This window comes from Trachymyrmex septentrionalis, unplaced genomic scaffold, assembly GCF_001594115.1.
Source record: "Trachymyrmex septentrionalis isolate Tsep2-gDNA-1 unplaced genomic scaffold, Tsep1.0 scaffold31, whole genome shotgun sequence".
Taxonomy (NCBI): domain Eukaryota; kingdom Metazoa; phylum Arthropoda; class Insecta; order Hymenoptera; family Formicidae; genus Trachymyrmex; species Trachymyrmex septentrionalis.
Window position 1 is genome coordinate 1,241,794 of NW_017305474.1, and position 20,475 is coordinate 1,262,268.

The window sequence follows — 20,475 nt, forward strand, 5'->3', positions numbered from 1 at the left end:
CATCCTCTCCGCTAAATGCGGTGTCCTTGCCACCGCGTTCGTGACGGTCTCCACCGAAAGCTGAGTTCCGAAACTTCGGAGACCGCCTTAAGAATCCACGAATATCATTAAGTACCTTACAAGTGGATAATCCACGGAGATTAATGCAATGCCGTGTCTTGCCGCGTTATTGAAAAACCAAAAAAAAAAAAAAAAAATGCACGGAAAAAGATAAGACGGTACAAGATAACGGTAATGAAGATAATAGATTTAAGGTGGATAGATGAGACAATAGAAATTTCTCTTATCGTAACTAGAAGTTACGACTGCTGAAAGTAAAGCGCGTATCTGTGCGAGGCTGATTGTGTTTTAAAGAATTTTCATTTAATCAGAAAAGAAAGAGAGGGAAAGAACTGATTTGTCGTATTCAAAATATAGAAGTGAGTTTTCCCTGGCGGAATAATAAGATCGACGATAATGGCCGGGCTTTATTGCCTTATCTCGGCAAATGAGATTCACCGACGGAATGAAAATAAATCACATCGCGAAACGGTGTTGTAAGACATGATAAAAGCCCAGAAAATTAATTTCAACAATTCCGTCGAATCGTATTAGGGATGTATACGTTGAAGATGGTATATCTTCGTCGTGTCACGGGACACGTGATATATTTCTAATATGCCACTAATAAATCACTGGATCGAACTGATGAGATGCGCGCGCGCGTACTATTTGGAATTTACGCGAGCAAAACCAGCGGCGGTGCATGCTGCAGCGTAATATGACCGCAAGGTGCATTAGATTAATGATAGTGATATGGCAAATCGAGGTTGCCAGTATATATTTCGAATATTTTGTATTGAAATATTAATAATCATATAATTTACAGTTAAAACAAAATTCTAAAACTATTTTCTGTAAATATGTCGAATATTAACCCTCTGCAGCTGACGTCAAAATTTGTAACACGAATTACAGGATTACCACGAAAATTAGGGAAATTCGGGAACTGTTAGAGAAATCGAAAGAAATAAGGAAAACGTCGAAAAATTGTGCAAAATTTTCTAAGAAATTCATATTCATAACTTTATAAAAGTTTAACATACGTACATTACATTTCTATGCAGTTTTTATAGATTACTACCAACTTAACAATTAAGAATGCAAACAGCGTCGACAACATTAATAGTAATTACTATTGTTAAATTGGTCTATCAACAAAGAATATTTAACGGTTTCCAAATCAGGAAATCAGCTAAAAATACAAAATATAAAATTTTAAAATATTGATAGTTAGAGAAAATAATGAAATTTTGTCTGAAAATCAGAAAAGTTATGAAATCTTAGAATGAGGAATTTGTGACAATCCTGAATTACTAATACTGGACTAAGACTCATTTAATTTATGCTAATTAAAAGAAGTTAATTAATTTCACAGTACCAAAATGACATAGAAAAAGAATGAATACGAATATTTTATAATAAGAATAAGAATAATTCAAATTTGCAGCTATATGTACTATAAAGAAAATTGAATTGGTCGACATTTTTGACATTTTTAAAGAGATTTATAATTGAGTCAGTCCAATAAACTGAATAGAGGCTAAATTAGCTCCAGAGGGCTAATCCTAATAATCACATTGTATTTAAAATGGTCTCTCACAAATGACCTGCCGATGGAGTGAAGATATTGCAGGAGGTAGCAGTTAATAAATAAGCGTGAGTCTCCGATAAAAGTATTTCTTAATATAATATTTTTTGTTCATATTTGTGTTCAAAGATTAAACCTGATATCTGCACACCCGGTCAACGCGGGCATAATATAAAGGAGATTAAAACGCCGGTCCGGCTATGATTCAGTGTCCCGCTGAACATTTTTCCACGAGCGGCAATAGCGAAGAGTTAATATACAGATTAATATGTTCGCACGACGGCTGTTAACGCTGCCCGCTTGGCCATTCCGTGCCGCAGATATGCAAACGAATCTGGTCAAGTTGGCTTATCGTATCATCGATTTTCGGCCGGTGCATTTAGCGCCGCGCGCAGATAATAAAGTCTCGGCGAGAGTCGATGATCGGGAAAAGTCACAACCGGACATAAACCGGTGCCCGCCGCCCCCGAACGCGACAGCTAGATAAACGCTCGAAATCGACCTCGTACGAACGTTTATCACATTTCTCTAGCCCCTTAAATCGCGGGTATCACGTACGCGTTTCAAACGGCTCGGAGAAACGTATGGGAGGGCTGCGGCGAGACGAGCTTTTGCTTTAACAAATCTTCCGAAGGCTCTTCTGAATCGAGCAATTCGCCTCTAGAGAGATGAAATCTCTTAGAAGCTCTTAATTCTCTTTATCTCAATCCTCCTTATCCTCTCGAAAATTATCTGAAACTATGAATAAAGGACAGCTTTAATCACTTAGTGAGTCGAAAGAGAAATTACAAAAAAAATGCACGAAAAATAAAATGTTCAATGGCTTTAGAATTTCAAGATTAAACGCACACACAACGTACGTTGATTAACTTATACAAGCAGTGTACCGTTATATGAATAAAATCGGTCGTTTTTTTTTTTTTTTCATTTTAGAGAGAAATAAAATTGGAAAATTTTTTCCGCGCCATATTACGGATATAATTCGCTTAGGCGATTAAAACAATTATCCGACTTATCAGTCCACAAGTATTAGCCCGTGTGAAAGTGCCCGTGGGGAGCGTCAGAAATTTCTGAATCACGTTCGAAAAGATTTCGTTGGAGAAAAGCGCCATAACGCCCCGGCGTAATTTTACGCGGTTACGCCGCCACATCGCGTGGACGGCGTCGTTCGTGCGAAAACACCTTGAAAATCTCGGCCGACGGACGACGCGCCAAAATCCGTCCGAGGATGGAAAAAGGAGTAGAAGCGTGGATGGGACCGAACGAAGCTGGAAATGCTGTATATGTGTGCTTGTGTATGTGTGTATATGCGGCCCATCGGCCAGCACGATAAAGTAGGCATTTAAACGCGTCAAATAAATCGTGGCCACGGCCAATAAATCTCGGCCACGTTCTCGGCCTCCGGCCGATCGCCTCGCGTTTCGGTACCAACGCGGCCCTTCGTATCCCTTTATGGCTGTTCGTTACGACGTTAAGAGCGCCGTTAGCCTTTGCCACACGAGCGAGTTTTCCCTCGCTATGCGTCCCGGGGTTTTCCCGCGCGTAATTTTTGACTTGGTCCTTTTTTGGCAGCTGTGAAATTGGCCAGCTCCGCGTCATGTTCCACTCGACGCGCCGTCCGCTGCTTTTCTCCGTACTTCGGTTTTAAATCATTCTACAGGATAACAGCGCGTAGTCGCGTCTACGGCAACGTCTTTGAGGGTCCGCAACGAGGGTGCGGTTCTCACAAGCGCACTTAATTAAAAGGTCTTGTTTATTCAGAAGGTTGACACTACATGTGCAAACAGGGAAGCGATATGGTCCGTCGTATAATTCATGTATCTCTATACCACCACGTTAAAGCACCGGTGGAGAAAAATTTGGCCTTAGTTATACTCTGCAGAAATATTCGCTAATTGCTGGCGGGAATTGCACCAGTTTAATAAATGTTTGATTAAGTTTTTGGCTATTTAAAATGTAAAAGATATATCAGTGCAATCTTAATTTTAACCCTCTGTCTGCAGTTTTTACCTAATGTGAGTCCTTTTTGTCCAGCCCAAGGTTTTTTCGCTATTCCACACTGGAAAAAGAGTCTGATTGCATTACTCGGAATCCTGGTTGAAAATGGACAGAATTTTCTGGTTGAATCTATTATAATTCTAGTTGAAACAGAATTCTGAATGATATAATCAGAGTCTTCTAGTTTTTCTTCATTTTTAACTAGAAATATTTCTCAGTGTGGATTTAAAAAAAAAATTCAAAGTTACTTTTCAAAAGCTCCGTTACATTACTAGTTTTTTAATCCTTAAATGTCAAAACATTTAATTTTGTTTGTTTAATAAAAATTAGAAATTGAGGTCAAATGAAATTTTTGAGCAAAAATGAAGTTTGCGCCGATAAAGAGCCAAATTGCAGAGAGGATTAGAAACAAAAAAGTAAATCGGATATTTACATTATGTTCGGTTTTTATATCATAAAAGTGATAAACTATAACAATTATTCACTTCAGGAATGATACATTACTCGGAAATACAAACGGTATCGCGAGAGGAGAACGGCGTTGCGTGTAATTCTAAATGTTGTTATCGCGCTGAGAATCCAACTGAGATATCCCGGTCTTTTCTGCGAAGTGAGCCTCCAGAGGATCCAACCAATCAGGAATCTTATAATTAAGTTTTCTGTCTAATTTTCACAATGGCCGATTAACCAGGCGGGCGTTGGAATGCAGGTGCACATCAACATAGCAACAATCGCACACAATTTTAGAAATTACACCTCCGACCGGTACGGGGCGGGCGAGATGCTTCATAGAAGATAAAAGATTCGTGGCGAAGGCGGAAGGATCCCCGTGAGATTTTCGACAAGGATCAGAACGTTTTCTCTTTAATCTCGTTTCGCTCCTGCCGCATCAATCTTACTCTCGAAAAGCGCGCTGCATCCATGGATTTTAATAACAGAACGGCTTTTAACGAAAGCTGATGATCTTCCGACGATGACGTAATTGATGCAACGTGGGAGAGAAGGAATATAGCGGTATTCTCCCGTGTGGCAGTATCGGCAACAATTTCCGTTTCGTTTCCATGCCAAACATTTCAGAATTTTTGATTGCTGCGAAAAAACTAAATCAAAACATTTCTGGCAAACCAAGTTATCATGCACAAAAAAGCATCGCCAGTAAAATGTATGACATATGACCTGTGAAATATTTAAATTATATATATTGCATTTTAACATTTTATATTTCGACCTGGACATTACATTAAATTGTAACGTAATTTGAAAGTTTTGTGTCCTATGCATTTATATATATTTTTAATTTCATACGCAACGTTGCAACGTTCCATTTTTCGAAAACTAGAACAAATATCGATTATCCTAACTCGGCACTGTTAAAATCAGACGAGAGAGAGTTAATTTCTCTCAAGAATACTTAAGATTATATATTCGTCAATATATTATATAATTATATTCACTCTGTGAAATCGAATTTAAATTTTAACCGTATTAAATACCGGTCGCACGTAGAAGCAAAGCTATTTATAATAGCATCTAAGATTAGTTGTAGTGTCAGCTATTACGACCCAAGAAAGACCAATTATTGCATGTCATCGCATACCGAGTATTTTTACGAAAGGAGATTTTATTAGGAGCACGGATGCCGGTTTCGGATGTCGGTAATCGTGATACATATATCACTCGCTACGGGATTAATCGTTTATCGGAAAACTAATCAAGTAGCAGGATGGAAGTACGGGTTATGAATTAATCCCAGCATCCGTTATCCAAACATATATACGTGATCTCGTAAATGCGCCTGGGTTGAAATTATATATTCGGTAAGTGCAAGGAGTTTTTCATACGTTCGAGTTCTTAATCCAGCGTCAGCTGCAAAATTCGCCTCGTAATGGCCGAGAGAGGACGCAGGCTTGGATAGAGAAAGAAAGAGAGAGCAAGAGAGAGAAAGAGAGAGAGAGAGAGAGTGTGTGTGTGTGTGTGAGACGAGATCTATAGCGTTTCGACGCGTGATCAACGACGTCACGTATCTCGCATTACCTTTCACGACGCTGCGAAGAACAGCGGCAGTTTACGGCCCCGGAATTAAGGCACGGAGTTAACGTCAGCCGATTATGTCGCGTTTGTGCGCTAGTCTTAATTAATCCTGCTCACTTATTCCAGACTTTCACGGCCGACTCGAGCTGATACGCTACATTTAATCCGCGGTCTTTGGCGGAAAGAGATAACGTTACGCCATTAGCTTCTCTCCAATATCTGAGAAAAAATTAAAAAAAAAAAAAAGAAGGAAGATGTATAAGTTTCTTAATAAGTATTGGCGATATTTATCGTACACATTAATGTATTTATGAAATTGTACACATTAACGTATTCACGAAAGTTACACGAAAAGAATAATTTTGCAGAAGCCGTAAAAATTTAGCTACGGTGGAGAAAAAAATTGTTCATTCGACTAAATTAATTTAGTTATCTTTATTTCTTTCCTTGAAGAATGTATACAATGTATTTAAGCCCAAATATAATATGTTTGACTAAATTAATTAGATTAATGAACAATTTTTGTTTCTCAGCGTAGATACAGAATTGAAAATAATTTTATTTAGATGAAAATAATTATGTAGGATGTTCAAACTTAATTAGAATTTTAAAAACTTTTTGCAGCATGGCTCATTATGCTTGAGATTTCGATGTAATTATTTTGGTGGTCTCCGACAAAATTATTTTTAGATCTGTATCTAGTTAAATTTTTAGTTACTTCAGCAAAACCGTTCTTTTCCTGCCGGATTTTAGCTACTATTAATTCAAAAGCGGGATTTTTCGACGGGCATCTATCTCTCGACGTTGGGCGTATAAAGCTACCATCAGTAACGCAATATTTCCGCGAGAGCGTATATATATTACACATCTGTTTCCTACCTCTGAAAAATTTCTTGTAAGATAGTTGCAGCTTATGAAATTGGAAATAAGCCTGGCAGGAATCTTTTGTAGAGCCACGGAAGTAAACGTCATTTTCCCTGTAAACATTATGGCCTCCCAGCTTTTTCCTATTGGGAAATCTAGACTTTTATAAGCAAAACAACATTCGCGCGTTTGCGATGTCGCGAGATGGTACTACGTCGAATTTAATCGTCGAATTTAATGAAAGTGTCCGACAAAAACTGAAGCGCGTTTCCTCGGCTATTATTCGCGCGACGTACAATGAAACACTCGTTTAACGCTCGTTAAACGCACTCGCTGAGTGCCTGCAGCGTAGGTCCCTGCAGTAAAAAAGTCGAAAGGGCCTTCCCCGATTTATTCCGTTGCAAGATTGAAAGTCGATCCTAACCGGAAAACTGAGCCACGAGAAACGAGCTCTAACTGCACATGAGTACGCGCGAGACAAAAGTAATTAAAACTCGCAGATCGTGCACGATCGTCGAGCTGTAAACGAGAGCGCAGGCTCTCTCTCTCTCTCTCTCTCTCTCTCTCTCTCTCTCTCTCTCTGTCGGTGGGCTTGCGCGAAATTGGAATTCCATTTTAATACGTTTAACAAAACGCGGGAAGATTAAGCGGAGGAATCCCGGGAAATTGATCGGGCCGCCCACGGGGGACACCTAACACACTAAGATCGATAGTCCGTCCCGTCTAATAAACGCGGTCGCGGCATTTATTCCTCGCCACTTTTCTGATATTACGGAGATAAATGATCGGCGACATGGGGCTCGTGGGGGAGGGAGGGGGAGGGGGAGAGGGAAGAGGAGAAAAGAGGAGAGGTGGTGCCGCTGCACCCGGATGTTGTCCGAATACGCCGCCGTTTGCACGGGATGCACGTTGCAGTGGCAAATTGAAAACGTGTTTGGCCGTGTATAACGTGTATACATTTAAGTTTCACAAATGTTTTTTAATCCGAACATATGTGGCAAATGGTTACTAAATTGCAAGGGAGGCCGGCACATACCAAAAGTGGTATGATGTACGCCGTGTATTTCCGTAAGTTACCGGTGTTTTAGGTGTTTTATAATGTTTTTCCGTGTGTGTGCCGCGTAATAGGAGTAGAAAGGACGTGTATTATTCATCGTCGCTCGCGATTCTTATTAATAATAAACTGTTAAATATCAAAGGGGCGAATCAATTTCTTGAATTAAAATAACATTTTACTATTTTTAACTTTCGTATGTGTCAAAACGTAAATCAAACTATTTTTGTAGTTAATTTCAAAGCAAACATCCAAATTAATATGTGCATTCAATAGATAATAAACTAAATTTGAGCCGAATTTAATGATATTTTCATGAGCGTGTGTATGTGTGTGTGTGTGTGTGTGTGTGTGTGTGTGTGTGTGTGTGTGTGTGTGTGTGTGTGTGTGTGTGTGTGTGTGTGCGTGCTAAATTGTTTAGCTCCAATTTTAATTAAATTAACGACATATTGACTAGGAGATCTATAGAAATAATCAAAAATAACTTAAATGGAATGTAATTTGACATTATGAATTTGACAGTGTAATTCACATTTTTTGACGGGTTATCATATTGTTCGTATTGGAGGATTTGTGATGCCGGCGTGATTATATACGACCGTCGGAAGGTGTTGGCTGCGTGTCGACGTCATTTCCAGCTGGAGGATCGGTGAGATGCCATTGCAAGGAGAGCCTCGTCAAAACGGCGGTTGATTTCCGCGAAGATTAATAATCTTCGAACGGAACGATTGTGCAGCCTGTCCGCGAGAGCGCTCTCTCTCTCTCTCTCTCTCTCTCTCTCTCTCTCTCTCGCGTTCGCTCTCGTTTTTGCTCTCACTTGCTCCTTTCGCGGCTGAACGAAGTTCGACCGAACTTTATTATAAAACTAATATTTTCCAAGTTCTATGAGGTATTACGATAGTTTTCTGAAAGGGCCTGCCAGCCCGAGCGGCAAGGCGAAATGGTTCACAGGGCGAAACTTCAATATTCGGCGACCATAACGACACCGACTGATATATTATTTCCTACAACTTCTACTCTCGAGGTTTTGTCTGCTTCGCGACCGGAAGAAAGGGAAGAAAGCGCGCGCGCGGGGCGGCGGCAGCCGAGCGGTCGAGACATAGGGGCGGAAAAAAAGAAAGAAAATGGAAACTTGATTAAGAATTCCATCCGCTCGTAGTCTCGCGCGAACATTCGCCTTCCAGGGAACGAGAGAGAACCGCGATGTTCCGCGTTGCGTAGCGAAATGAACGTCCGGCAATGTGGGGATTTAATAATAAAACTGTACCGACATTTTTATTTCTTTTTCCCCTCTCGTTTATTTCTTTTTTCCTTTCAAAGATAGAGAAGGTTCGGGCGCGGTACAATGCATCGGTCGAATTAACTCATCGATACATCGAAATCGAAACGTGAGCTCGATGGCCACCACGGTGCAAATTAACCCTTTCGGTATGACCAGATCGAAACGCGGAGTGCTCGTAGTCGGCCGAGGTACAAGTTCACAAATACATCGCTAACGGTCGATAGAAAGCAATTTTGCTAGGCTTTACGTTATTATATAAAGAGTATATCATCGACTGAATGTTTTAAATCGCTGAAAACTTGCCAATACTCCACGAAGAGCAGAAACACATTTCTTTTTTTTTTTTATGAAAATATTCTAAAATAAAAGATTCAAGCGTCTTTAAATGTCTTTTCTTTATACAAAGGGAGTAATTATAATGTGCAAAATTTCTACAAATAATCGTAAATAAAGAGAGCAGATTTAACATTATTAGAGTTAGATTTAAAACAGCATTCAATATCTTCAATTTGTGCAGACGTTAAAACAGAATCTCCTGATTTACGACTTTTTATTCATGTATTCCTGTACATTCGATATTTATATAATCTCTTTTTAGATTCGAAAAAATTACTCTCGGAGGAATTAACAAATATAATAACGAATAAAACGGGAAACAACTTTTTATCTTTTTACTTTTTTTTTTAACAAAGTCATGCATTTTCCTAGGAAGGAATATTCGCCACTCACAAACGCATAGTCTTAAAAATTAAGCGTAAATTTTCTATTTAAAATGAGATTAAATGAAAAATCAAAAAATTGTGCTCTTTATTTCGGTGTTTTACATTTTTTTTTTATTCAACCTTAATCTTTCTATATATTTCTCTTTCTCGTATTTGCGATTTCCATATTCGCGGCAGTTTTGTAGCGAACGTACCGCCGTGAGTACCTACAGTGTATATATAGTTTTCGTTGTATATATTATATTGTTTATATACCACACAATGGTACGAAAATATTTTTCCAGTTTTATGCGTTATTCCGGCGTTTTTACATTTTTTTTTTTTTTTTTTCCCCCCTAATACGACGTATATATTGCAACGCCAGTAGTCTGGCTTTACCGGCGGCATCGAAGGGGAAATTCGTGGGTAAACGAAAAGGTGATGTCGTAGCGATGGGAAACATGGAAGTCGGTCGCGGGGTCAAGAGACCCAGCGGAACGGGTTGGGTGGAAGAGGGGAGGGGCAAAAGGGAGAGATAACGGAACTGAGAGACGCGGAGGAGAACAATGGGTGCTTATCGACACCGCGGTTCTTATCCTTGGTAATTCCTTTTATTTTATCCGTTTCTTCTTCCACCCCCTAACGCGAGTGAGGACCACGAAAGCCAAGGCCACTAGTCGTACACATAAGATAATCAGGCTGAGATCAACTTGAGCGTAAACCGAGCTATTTCCGGGCGTATCCCGTAGGTGCTCTGATTTTTTCCTATTAAAAAATGTTTTTCCCCGGGGAAAAGCGACATTAATTCACTCCGGCGTAGCAATTTGCTCAACTTCCGCGAGAAAGCGACAGTGGCATATCGTGGAAATCAACAGTAAAGTTTAGTGACTGACGTCACGACGTAACTCCTAAATGACATTACAGGGAAAGAGGACTCGCTAGTTAAATCGATAGAATTAATTTTTTACTTTAATCTTCGCATCTCTCTCTATGTGCGCAAGCTCGTGACATGACGGCGACAACATCTCTACGTCAATTTATCACATCGATTTCCATCTATTCTTTTTTTTTTTTTTTTTTTTTTGTTTAAATTACGCTTTCAATATAATATTTGCAATTTCCGAGTTATCTGAGTAAATTCAGAGCGCCAGATCGGCGAGTTGGCTTGAGCAAGGGAGCTTTTTTCGTGAGTCAATATTTAACGGACTTACCGGGTGTAGATGACGTACTGCGAAATTGGAGTGTTGTGGGAATTAACACCAGGTGCCCACGATATATTCACGGCTTTGGACGTGTAACTTATGACAAGTGGTCGCTCCGGTGGATCAGGCACGTCTGAAAGCAGAAATTTTATCATTCGTAACGCCCTGTTGTGCAACTCGTGGCTGTGGAAATTGTCGAACTGTCGAAAATTTCGCCGCGGATTATTACTAGGTAAATTTTCGCGATTATTAACCAAACAAATATAACTGTGTGCACACGATGTGCCAACTACTTAAGAAAAGCATTACCTTAAAGTAGTTACAGTAGCTATATATACGGCCACGCGACGCGTTTACAATATAACGCTAACTCGCTTCCAGTTCCTTAAGCTGAAATTTATTTTCACGAAAGTTGTAGTCACGTAGTTGATATTTCTTACAGACGTTTATATCGGTATCGACATGTAATGCAAACACGTATCACAAGCTTTACACGAATACTTATGGTATACATATTTCCGAAACAATCTTGTCACGAAATAGAAACGCTTGCAATGTTCCGTCGATCGTGTCGACAGTTTTATAGTCGTGTTAGATTATTCTCTCAAATATATCTTAAACGTATTAAGTTGCTGCGTGTAGGAAATAGATTTGTTGTAATTATAAATAAAATATAAACAAATTTTTAATATAATTTAACTTACGATTAAATCGGTTTAGCACGTAAGACAAGTTATAATTTTTCTGAATGTATATATACGATCTAATTGATTCAAACTAATATTGTAAAACTATTTCTTCTTCAAGTGCCACAAGTGCTATCACCAGTGCGTAGACGCCTCCCTTTCATATAGTAGAGTTCCTAGAAGAGTCTGGATAATGTTGATCTAAAACAAAATGGCAACTTACTATTGTAAGCTGCGTATAAGTATCGAGAGATTATAAATTAAGTAAATTGATTTTAAGTTTAACTCACATATAAACAATAAGAAATCTTATTGTAGACCATATATGTGAGAACAAATCAATACTAGAAATTAAATGACCGGTCGATGTTGGATCTTTAATGTTTAAATAATTCAATGTGAATTATATTATTTATATATATATATATACATACACAGTATATATGTATACGCATATATACCACATTTGTAATCATTCGAATTGTACAGCCGAATTGGTTTTCCGGACTTATAAACGCAATTAAACTATTGTAATATATAATATTACGAATTAAATTAAATTGACAAGCAATTTTCAATAATTTAATACTCAATCAAGCATCACATTTAGAAAGATATTAATGTGCTGGAAAACTTAACTCATATAAAGAGTCATATATAATTTTATTTAATTGAGATAAAAGAAATTAAGAAGAAGGTAAAGACACTATAAAATAAAATGACATTCTTATCTTCCTTTAATAGTTTGATTCTTTAACAGTTGAAAATTTATCACTTTGCAGAAATGACTGGCTGTTGTATACTGTGGATATTACAAAAAAAAAAAAATCAAATCAATTTATTTAATTCACAATCACTCGATATTTATAAATAACTTGCAACTAGTAGGTGAGTCGCTATTTTGCTTCAGATCAATATTGTCCAGACTCTTATTTCTAGGGATTCCATCATATAAGTATCTGTGCGCGCACTTTGATCGTACACAAGGTATGTGAAGAACTACAGTTTAAACACCGATTACGAACGGCAATTTTTAGTAGAGAGGTTTTCTGGGCAAGAGTAGAGAGAGAGTGAAATTATTTAGATAAAGTTAAATTTTTGAGATATCTAATTTAAAATATTTAATGTAAATTAAATTTACAATTAGATTAATTTCACATAGATAATAAATTATGATTTTAAGACTGTGAATACGTTCAAATTAATTCAAATATGAAAGTTTGACTAAAATTATTAAGATGTCTAATGTAGATTATTACAGCGTTTTGTCTTTGAATTAGCTAATGGTGGATTTAATTTATGTGATTGTAAACCAGCACACTGCGGCGTATAACAAACATTACTTTTTTTTTATACGATGTGCAAGATGCACGTAATTACGAAGGTGCCTCACTTGATAGGTCTTCATCCGCTTTGATGGTTTGGTAATTAAGCCTCGGATCCAATTTTCATTACGGAAAAATCGATCACGAAATAGTTTTGTGCGAGCCACGTTTATTTATCGCGAGAAAAAACGCACTGCAGGGATCTTTCTTAAAAGATATCGCATACAAATTGTACACAAATATTGTATTAATAAAAATATTCCAGTATGCAATAATTTTTGAGAATAAAGGCTCAAGATTATTGAGCCGATGCGAGCGAAAAAGGAGAACAGACAATAAGTCGCAATATGCATTACAAAGGCGGCAAATTCGAGAAACTAAATTCACGCGTGAACCGAAGTTAAAAATAAAAATCATTATTCAGTTTGCAAGAGTTCTTGAAGTTCATTTACAATTTTGCTTGTTAAATATTAACGTATATCCTGAAGGCACTCGTGTCGTAAACGTGACGTACCCGGTTGAATACAACACCTTCGCGAGGCTCTTCTCGCCGAAGTTATTTGCACGAAGGAGAAGGAAACACCGATCACGCTCTCGGCGCCGCGGCGGCGGCGGCGGCGGCGGCGCCGCGGCGGCCGCATCGGATAAGGCTCGGGCGTTTAATATGCACCGGCGTGCGGCGCGGCGAAATATAACATTGCGCGCACGTTGCATAAGATCATAAATGAGAGCAGGGACCTCCAACCTCTCTCAGGATGGAGTCGTCATCCTTTTCTGACCTCGCTCTGCGCGCGGCCTTTCTACCGCCGCGCGGCTGCGCTCCCGCTGTTTATGTCGGCCGTTACCACACGCCGTGACACCGACGCTGAGAAAAATTTCGAACGCTGAGAAGAACTTCTTTCCCGCGGTACGCGATTTACATGAATTACGGGACTACCGTACAATGGCCCGGCTCGATATTAAGTATTGAATACGTGCCAACCGGAGCAGAGAGCTATGAAAGGTTGTATATTTAGTATCGCTAATTTACGTATCAGTCGCGTTAATTTACGTGATTTTAACGTAATTAAATGCGCGCTTGTCCGCGCAATTTGTATTTGCTCAATATGTACTGCTCGATGTGATGGTTGATCTGATAGAAAAGTTATATAACGAGACATTTTAATTCACCGTTTATTTCGCCGCATTAGCCTGTAGATATGTGATTTTTATGTGATTAAATGCGCACTTGTCTGCACAATTAATACCCTGCCCAATTTATTTTCACTGCATTAACTGGCATGACTTTTACGTGATTGAACGTGCGCTCGTCGTCTATGCAATTTATGTCTGTATACATTATTATTCGATGATAATCTCAACAACATTAAATTAATTTTATCGCACAAAGAAACACTCACATATGGGAATTTATCATAGATCGTGTTATTTTTATAATAATGAAATACAAGCTACCTCGTGAACAGGTATTTAAGAACGAAGTATAATAATAAATATCAATGAACAGGCGTACATTTATCTACATCATTTATACCTATCATATATCATTCGTTGATAAGCTTGTCAGTAATATTAAATTGATTCTATCACACACAGAGACACGTGTGAGACATGCATTACGAATTTATAATGGATGGTATTTTTTTTAATATGATACAAGATACCTTGTAAACATGTAAAAAGTAACTATTTAGAAAAAAAAATAAGATGTAATACACATGAATCGCGTAAAATCTACTCGCGACCAACGTTATAGAAATTACTCATGTTTATTGTTTTACTTTATGAAGAGCCACGGCCAGTTTTATAATTAATAAGAAACTCGTTATATTAGACTCTTGAATAAACTAGGTTTTTTTAATGTTATCTCGTTTGCAATCCGCGCGCCTTTCGCGTACCTGCTTGCATTTCCGCACGATGATATAACGGAAGAAAATTCAAAGGCGTGGAAACGGAATAAATGAGATTTACTATGAAGCCGTCGTTCGCGAATTATTAATTTCACAAGATAGCGTTTCCGGTTGGTAAACGAAAAAGTGAATGGAAGGGAGAGGGAGCACATTACGCGCGTCTTGAGTGGCTATCCGGGCTTTTCTTTGCCTGAGCGGAAGAGTACGTGAAACAAATAAGATCCGGAACGAATCAACTCTCTCTTCTGCCACGGGAAAAATATTTCCCTTAAGTTTTAGCCTTTTTACGTAACCGGCCAACACATCTTCGTTTTCTCTCGAGTATTTTTCTCAATATTATAACACTTATTAATCTATTTTATAGCAGAAAACGTTTATATCATATCTAAACTTCCATACCCGCAAAAATCGATATAAATAGCCGAATCTGCCTTTCATCACGGTTTAGCTTATAAGAAGCTTTATGATTTTGGACAAGAGATTAATTATATCATGAGATGAAATTTTATACTTCTTTCCTGCCTTTTCTTCCGTTTTCTCGTTTTTGCATTACGTACGGTGGCTGCCTCGTCAATTTCTATTTTCTACTCTAGCAAAGAAGTACTCACGATATTCAATGAAAGGAAATTAAAATCAATTGCAAGTCTTTACGTTAATTTTCTCCAGAGCAGAGGCTATGGGAAACACACATCTCTCTCTCTCTCTCTCTCTCTCTCTCTCTCTCTCTCTCTCGCTCTCGATTGCCCATTAATTCTATACCATTTAAACAGGGTATGCGCCGCTGCGTCGCTCTACAACCCGCCGTGCGTTGCGGCCATTCATTAATAATTCATGCTTTCTGCTTTACGGGGTCAACAGTGGACGTTTCTTTATCCGAGCCGCAAGTCGAGCGCGTTGCATTGCACAAAGCCACCGACGGACGTGCGGCAAAGTAAAATCGAGCGGGCTGGACGCGTGCGAGTCTCGTTATACAGATTCCTACACTTAACGTTTTGCAATATTCAAACGACTCGCTCCCCGGGGGAGTGAAACGTTTATAAATTCCGTAGAATGTTTATAGATCCCCGGTCACTTGTGCTACGCGCCAGAGTGGCTACCATGCTTGAACTTTCCGCAAAGTGAAAATTTTATTATTGTACCGGATTATTTACCGCTAAAAGGTAATTACACGATGAAATGATGACGACGTTTTACGTCACGAAGCGAATAATTGACGACAATTGAGACAACAGACGCGATTGGAACTGCATAGTCTAAATAATCTCCCCCGACTTGTAAGAGTGTATCTTCTAGGCGATATTTTTTTACGTTGAATCCTTGCTCGAATGTAAACTGAAATATGCAAAACAGATACGTGAGGTGACTAATTAAATCTCAACGTAACGGGTTAAAACCTGGGCGAATTTACGCGACAGTTTTTCTAAGTTAAGAAACTAGGCGGTGCCTACAATAAAATTAATTGTCCAAAGTATTTCCCGTTACGGAGGACGGGATGACCGATACGGAAGGTACCCTGGTGCGCGTGTATTAGTTGGTGCATACCAGGATAACCACGCGTATGCACCGGAGGACGCCACGTCGTTCCTCTCTTACGGTGGGTAGAATATAAATTTCTACGAGCGCGTTTAGCGGAATTTACGAGCGTCATTTTAAGAACTGTTTTGCCTTGCTCAACCATATGGCTCCCACGTAAATATCTCTCACCCCGTTTCACTGTTAAAACTCAGTATTCAACCATTAACCGTACTCTCATTCTGCCTACTTGTAACGCGTAAGTTTCTCCTTTTCGCCGACGTCATTGACATAATTAACACTTTAGTTAATTGTGACAAGATTAACGCGACTTTGCCTAATATTTCCTTCTTTTTTTTTTGTTCGAAAGAAATTAGTGTCACGATAGTTTGTATATACAGTTAATGATACTAATAGTTAACTTTGTTAGAAATTCCAGTAGTATTAGGATTGCGATGAGAACTTCAAAAATTACTGTTTACTTGGTGGAGGGGGGAGGGGGTAGGTATTCAAAGTCGTTTTACAAGAGCGAGGAAAAAGTGTTCACTTCTTAGAGGTAAAATATTACTTCTATCAATATAGACACAGAATAATTAAAAAGTTTTATTTAGTAGGAAAGCTTATATGCCGCGAATAAAGGGAGTTAATGCGTACTTCATTCCTTTTCTATTTATTCTTCAGAAAATAATTGAGATAGCTCGAAAATAGCGTGTAAATATAAGCATATATTCTGATAAAGTGATATCTTAAAGTATATCTTATTTTAAAGCGGAAGAGACTAATCAATTTATTTATTTAAAAGTGACATAAATCTTTCAACGCTATCTATTTTTAACGTTAAATTAAAATAGGATTTAGGATCTCGCTTTATTTTAACTTTAATAAAAATAGAAAAAAGCATATATTTTTCATGTGAACATTTATAGATTTATTTAATAATAACGATAGTGTACGCGAAGAAAAGTCAGAGCGATTGATACAAATCGCAATGCTTTTCGCAAGATTCGACGGCGATTTCCCTGGACGGAATATGTATGCTCGATCATGCTCTCGCGTCGCGACAATCGTCGACATTTTCCCTGCGCGGCCGACATGTCGCCGTCGTTAGTTCAAGAATGGGATTACAGGGGAGTACGAAGGCGTACGCAAAGTGAAAAATCACGAGATGTCTCGGACGAAATTGGTCCGCGGTCCATTTCCCAGACCTTCGTTCCTCGTTGGAGATATCGATTCGATTCACGGTGGATTTGCGTGGTCCTTTGTGCGAGAGGACGAACCCAGGTGCCCGGGCCGGCGAATCGTAATAGAAGGCAGTTTCCAAGGAGTGCGTTTGGAAACACTGGAGCTCTCCCTTCCTTCCGCTCTCTCTCTCTCTCTCTCTCTCTTCCCCCTCGATGGTGAAAGGGTTTCTCTTCGTCCTCTTTCGTTTTTATTCATTTTTACCTCTCCGCTTCCGGCTGTCAGCTTTTCTTTACGTACATACATATAAGATATACATACGAGAGAGAACCTGTATGCGAGAAAGGACATTCACGTTTTAGCTACATATCTGTCGAGATATGTATGGCCGTCAGGCCTTCTCTGTACATTTAGTACATTTATATATATATATATATATATATACACGTGTATATATATATATATGTACCGTCAGTACGTATATACGTCTTCTCCGCGCCATATCCAGCGAAATAATTCGTAATGCAATAAAAAAAAAAAAAAAAAAGGAATATTTCGTATGAAAGTTGCACGGTTTAAAGGGTCGTACGGCACACATACACACATATCTATATATACGCTGCTGTGAGTCCTTGTCGCGTGAATTTGCCCTCCGCGAAAATTTCCATACGCGCGGCTACATTACGGCATTTTAAGTGAAACGTCCAATTCCCGCTTCCGCTTATTTTCCGCCCTTACACGACGATGCAATTTTTCCCATTTGCCAATCGTAAGAGTCACGTGAAGCAACGAATTCTTCGCACGATTGTCATTGTCGCGTTTTATTCGGCACGCCTTTTTTTTCCCTCCCCCCCCTCCCCCCGCGAGGGGTGTACGTACGGGGAATGAAAAATTACAGTAAAAGATCTCACTGTATAAAACGTCGTATTCGACCCAAGACGCCACCTCGCATCCCGCGCTTCGTGCTTCGAATTATCTGAATAACTTCATCGTGATCGCACTGTTGGAATTTCATGATCGCGCTTACCGTGGCGGCGGCGGCGGCGGCGGCGGCGGTCGCGCTCAAAATGCGGAAGCAATGTCCATAGGTTGTGTATGATGTTTATCGATAAATAGGCCCCGGAGTGAAGCTACACCGGGCTACTTGATATTTCCCATGGGCGAAATGAGTGCACGCAACGTCGTTTGTGTTAATCACGCCTCGAATTATTTGCAACGAATAACGCGATACTAACGTAATGTAGCGTTTCAATCAAATCGTATATCTATACGACCCCGTTGTTAAACACGCCGGATATCCAAAAAACCGAGCTAGCCGCCCATTTGGATCGCAAGGTAACTCACTCGTTGTCCGCTTTGTATCTATATCTATTACGATCGATCGATCTGAACCGAATCTTGCAATCTTGATATTGGCCCTCTCTTTATTTTCAATTATTGGTTATTACAGAGAGTCTGCTTCTCACTAATCTATATATGGTTTATCACTATTGCAGGACGATCGCCTGCAGCCCCGTATACAGCGCGATTGCGATTTAGATTCAATTCAATTCGGACACGCCGGCGCGTTATTTATTTCAAATTTTGGTTGCGGTTTTTGACGCGGAAAACTGCGAGCCGTTGCTTTTACTAACCGGGTGAAAACGTGCCTCTGCCACGGAAAGAGAGGGAGGCAGAAAGAGACGGAGAAAAAGAGAAAGGGGGAGAGAGAAGAAAGAGAGGGAAGAATGAAAACGGAAAGGGCAGTTGTGGACCGTCGCAGCAGTGGCCATGCCGAGAGTTCTCGCGGTAAATATCCCCCATCAAAAACAGCGCCGGCAAATTAACCCGTACAGTTGCCGCCTGTCTACTTGGAGAACCGAATATGCGCGAGCAGTACAACTGTGTGCTCGAAACGACAAGCCGCCTGCATCGTCAAGTCGAGAAAACATTTCGGCGAAACGCCGCGTCCTCTTTTCTCGTATCACCGCGCGGCGAACAGGACGACTAGTTTCCCTAGAGATATTCATAGTCGATTCTTGTATTTAAGTCTGTCTTAAGTACAGTTTTAAGATGTTACGAACTAATGAGACTCTCATTGGCACTGTTGCCAAGTCTTTTCGAAAGTTATCTTATATTGCGATTTTCTCAATAATTTAGCTGTAATTTTAGCTTTTTTTTTTGCATTTTCCTCTCCACCTCCGGAAATTCTCCCATTTGTACTTCCAAAAAAAATCTTTCGATAAAAAGAAAAAAAACCTTCAAATCTAGTAGAAATTCTACTGACTTGCCAACACTAAGAGTCCAGTCTTCATTAGTCGATTCTTATATTTGAAATCTTAAGACGTTACAAGCCAATCAGAGGACTATATTACTTAAAACATTACTTAAGACGGTCTTAAAATAAGAATACGGACTTTGAATAACAGCCTAGAAGACAGAAGATCTGTTCATGTTGCTTGCATTTTTGCACTCAGGATTTTCGCTTTCTCTCGATTCAATACCTGAATATATTTACCTCATTTTGAATAAAAATTTTGGGAGATTTCGAACGCAAACAGACCTGGAGTCTGGCTGTCGCTTAGATCCCTTTTGATTGGCATACCTATACAGTGGCGGTATCACAATCAAGTCTAGCGGGAACGCAAATACATTTTTATACCAAATACACACACACACACACACACATATTTCAAACATGCATATATATTTTACATTTATACACTGAAAAAAATTTACTAAATCTTATTACATATTCCTTTGAATAGTATATACTAAGTAAACATTTACTTAGAGTAAATATAAATATACTTATTAAAAAAATAATAGTTAAATCAAATTAAGGGGATGCTGGAGTGATCAAATTGTGGGAATATTGCAGATCGATATAAATCTCCGAATTTACTGAACGGAATAAAAAATCCTTTTACAGGATTAAAGTAGACGCAAAATTTGATGGTGTTGCACAGTGGATGGTGTTGCTTTGTACTAAAATCGAAAAAAAAAAGTTAAAAACTTACATTTTTTCAATTCGTAAAACTGTCATCTCTCTGACGTAGATATTTCCTTAATACAAAAGTTTTATAACTATGGATGAAACAACAGTACTAAGCGTATTACGT

At 38.9% G+C, this 20,475-nt stretch overlaps 1 protein-coding gene across 3 annotated transcripts in view; it reads right to left on the reverse strand.

Annotated features, from left to right (window-relative positions):
* LOC108749694 (tyrosine-protein phosphatase 99A) overlaps positions 1-20,475 on the reverse strand; it is a 214,377-nt gene that overhangs the window by 71,050 nt on the left and 122,852 nt on the right. For all 3 annotated transcript variants that reach the window (XM_018488575.1, XM_018488576.1, XM_018488574.1), the window contains exon 2: positions 10,772-10,895. In XM_018488575.1, the coding sequence (XP_018344077.1) occupies positions 10,772-10,895 (124 nt within the window). The remainder of the gene's footprint in view (positions 1-10,771; positions 10,896-20,475) is intronic.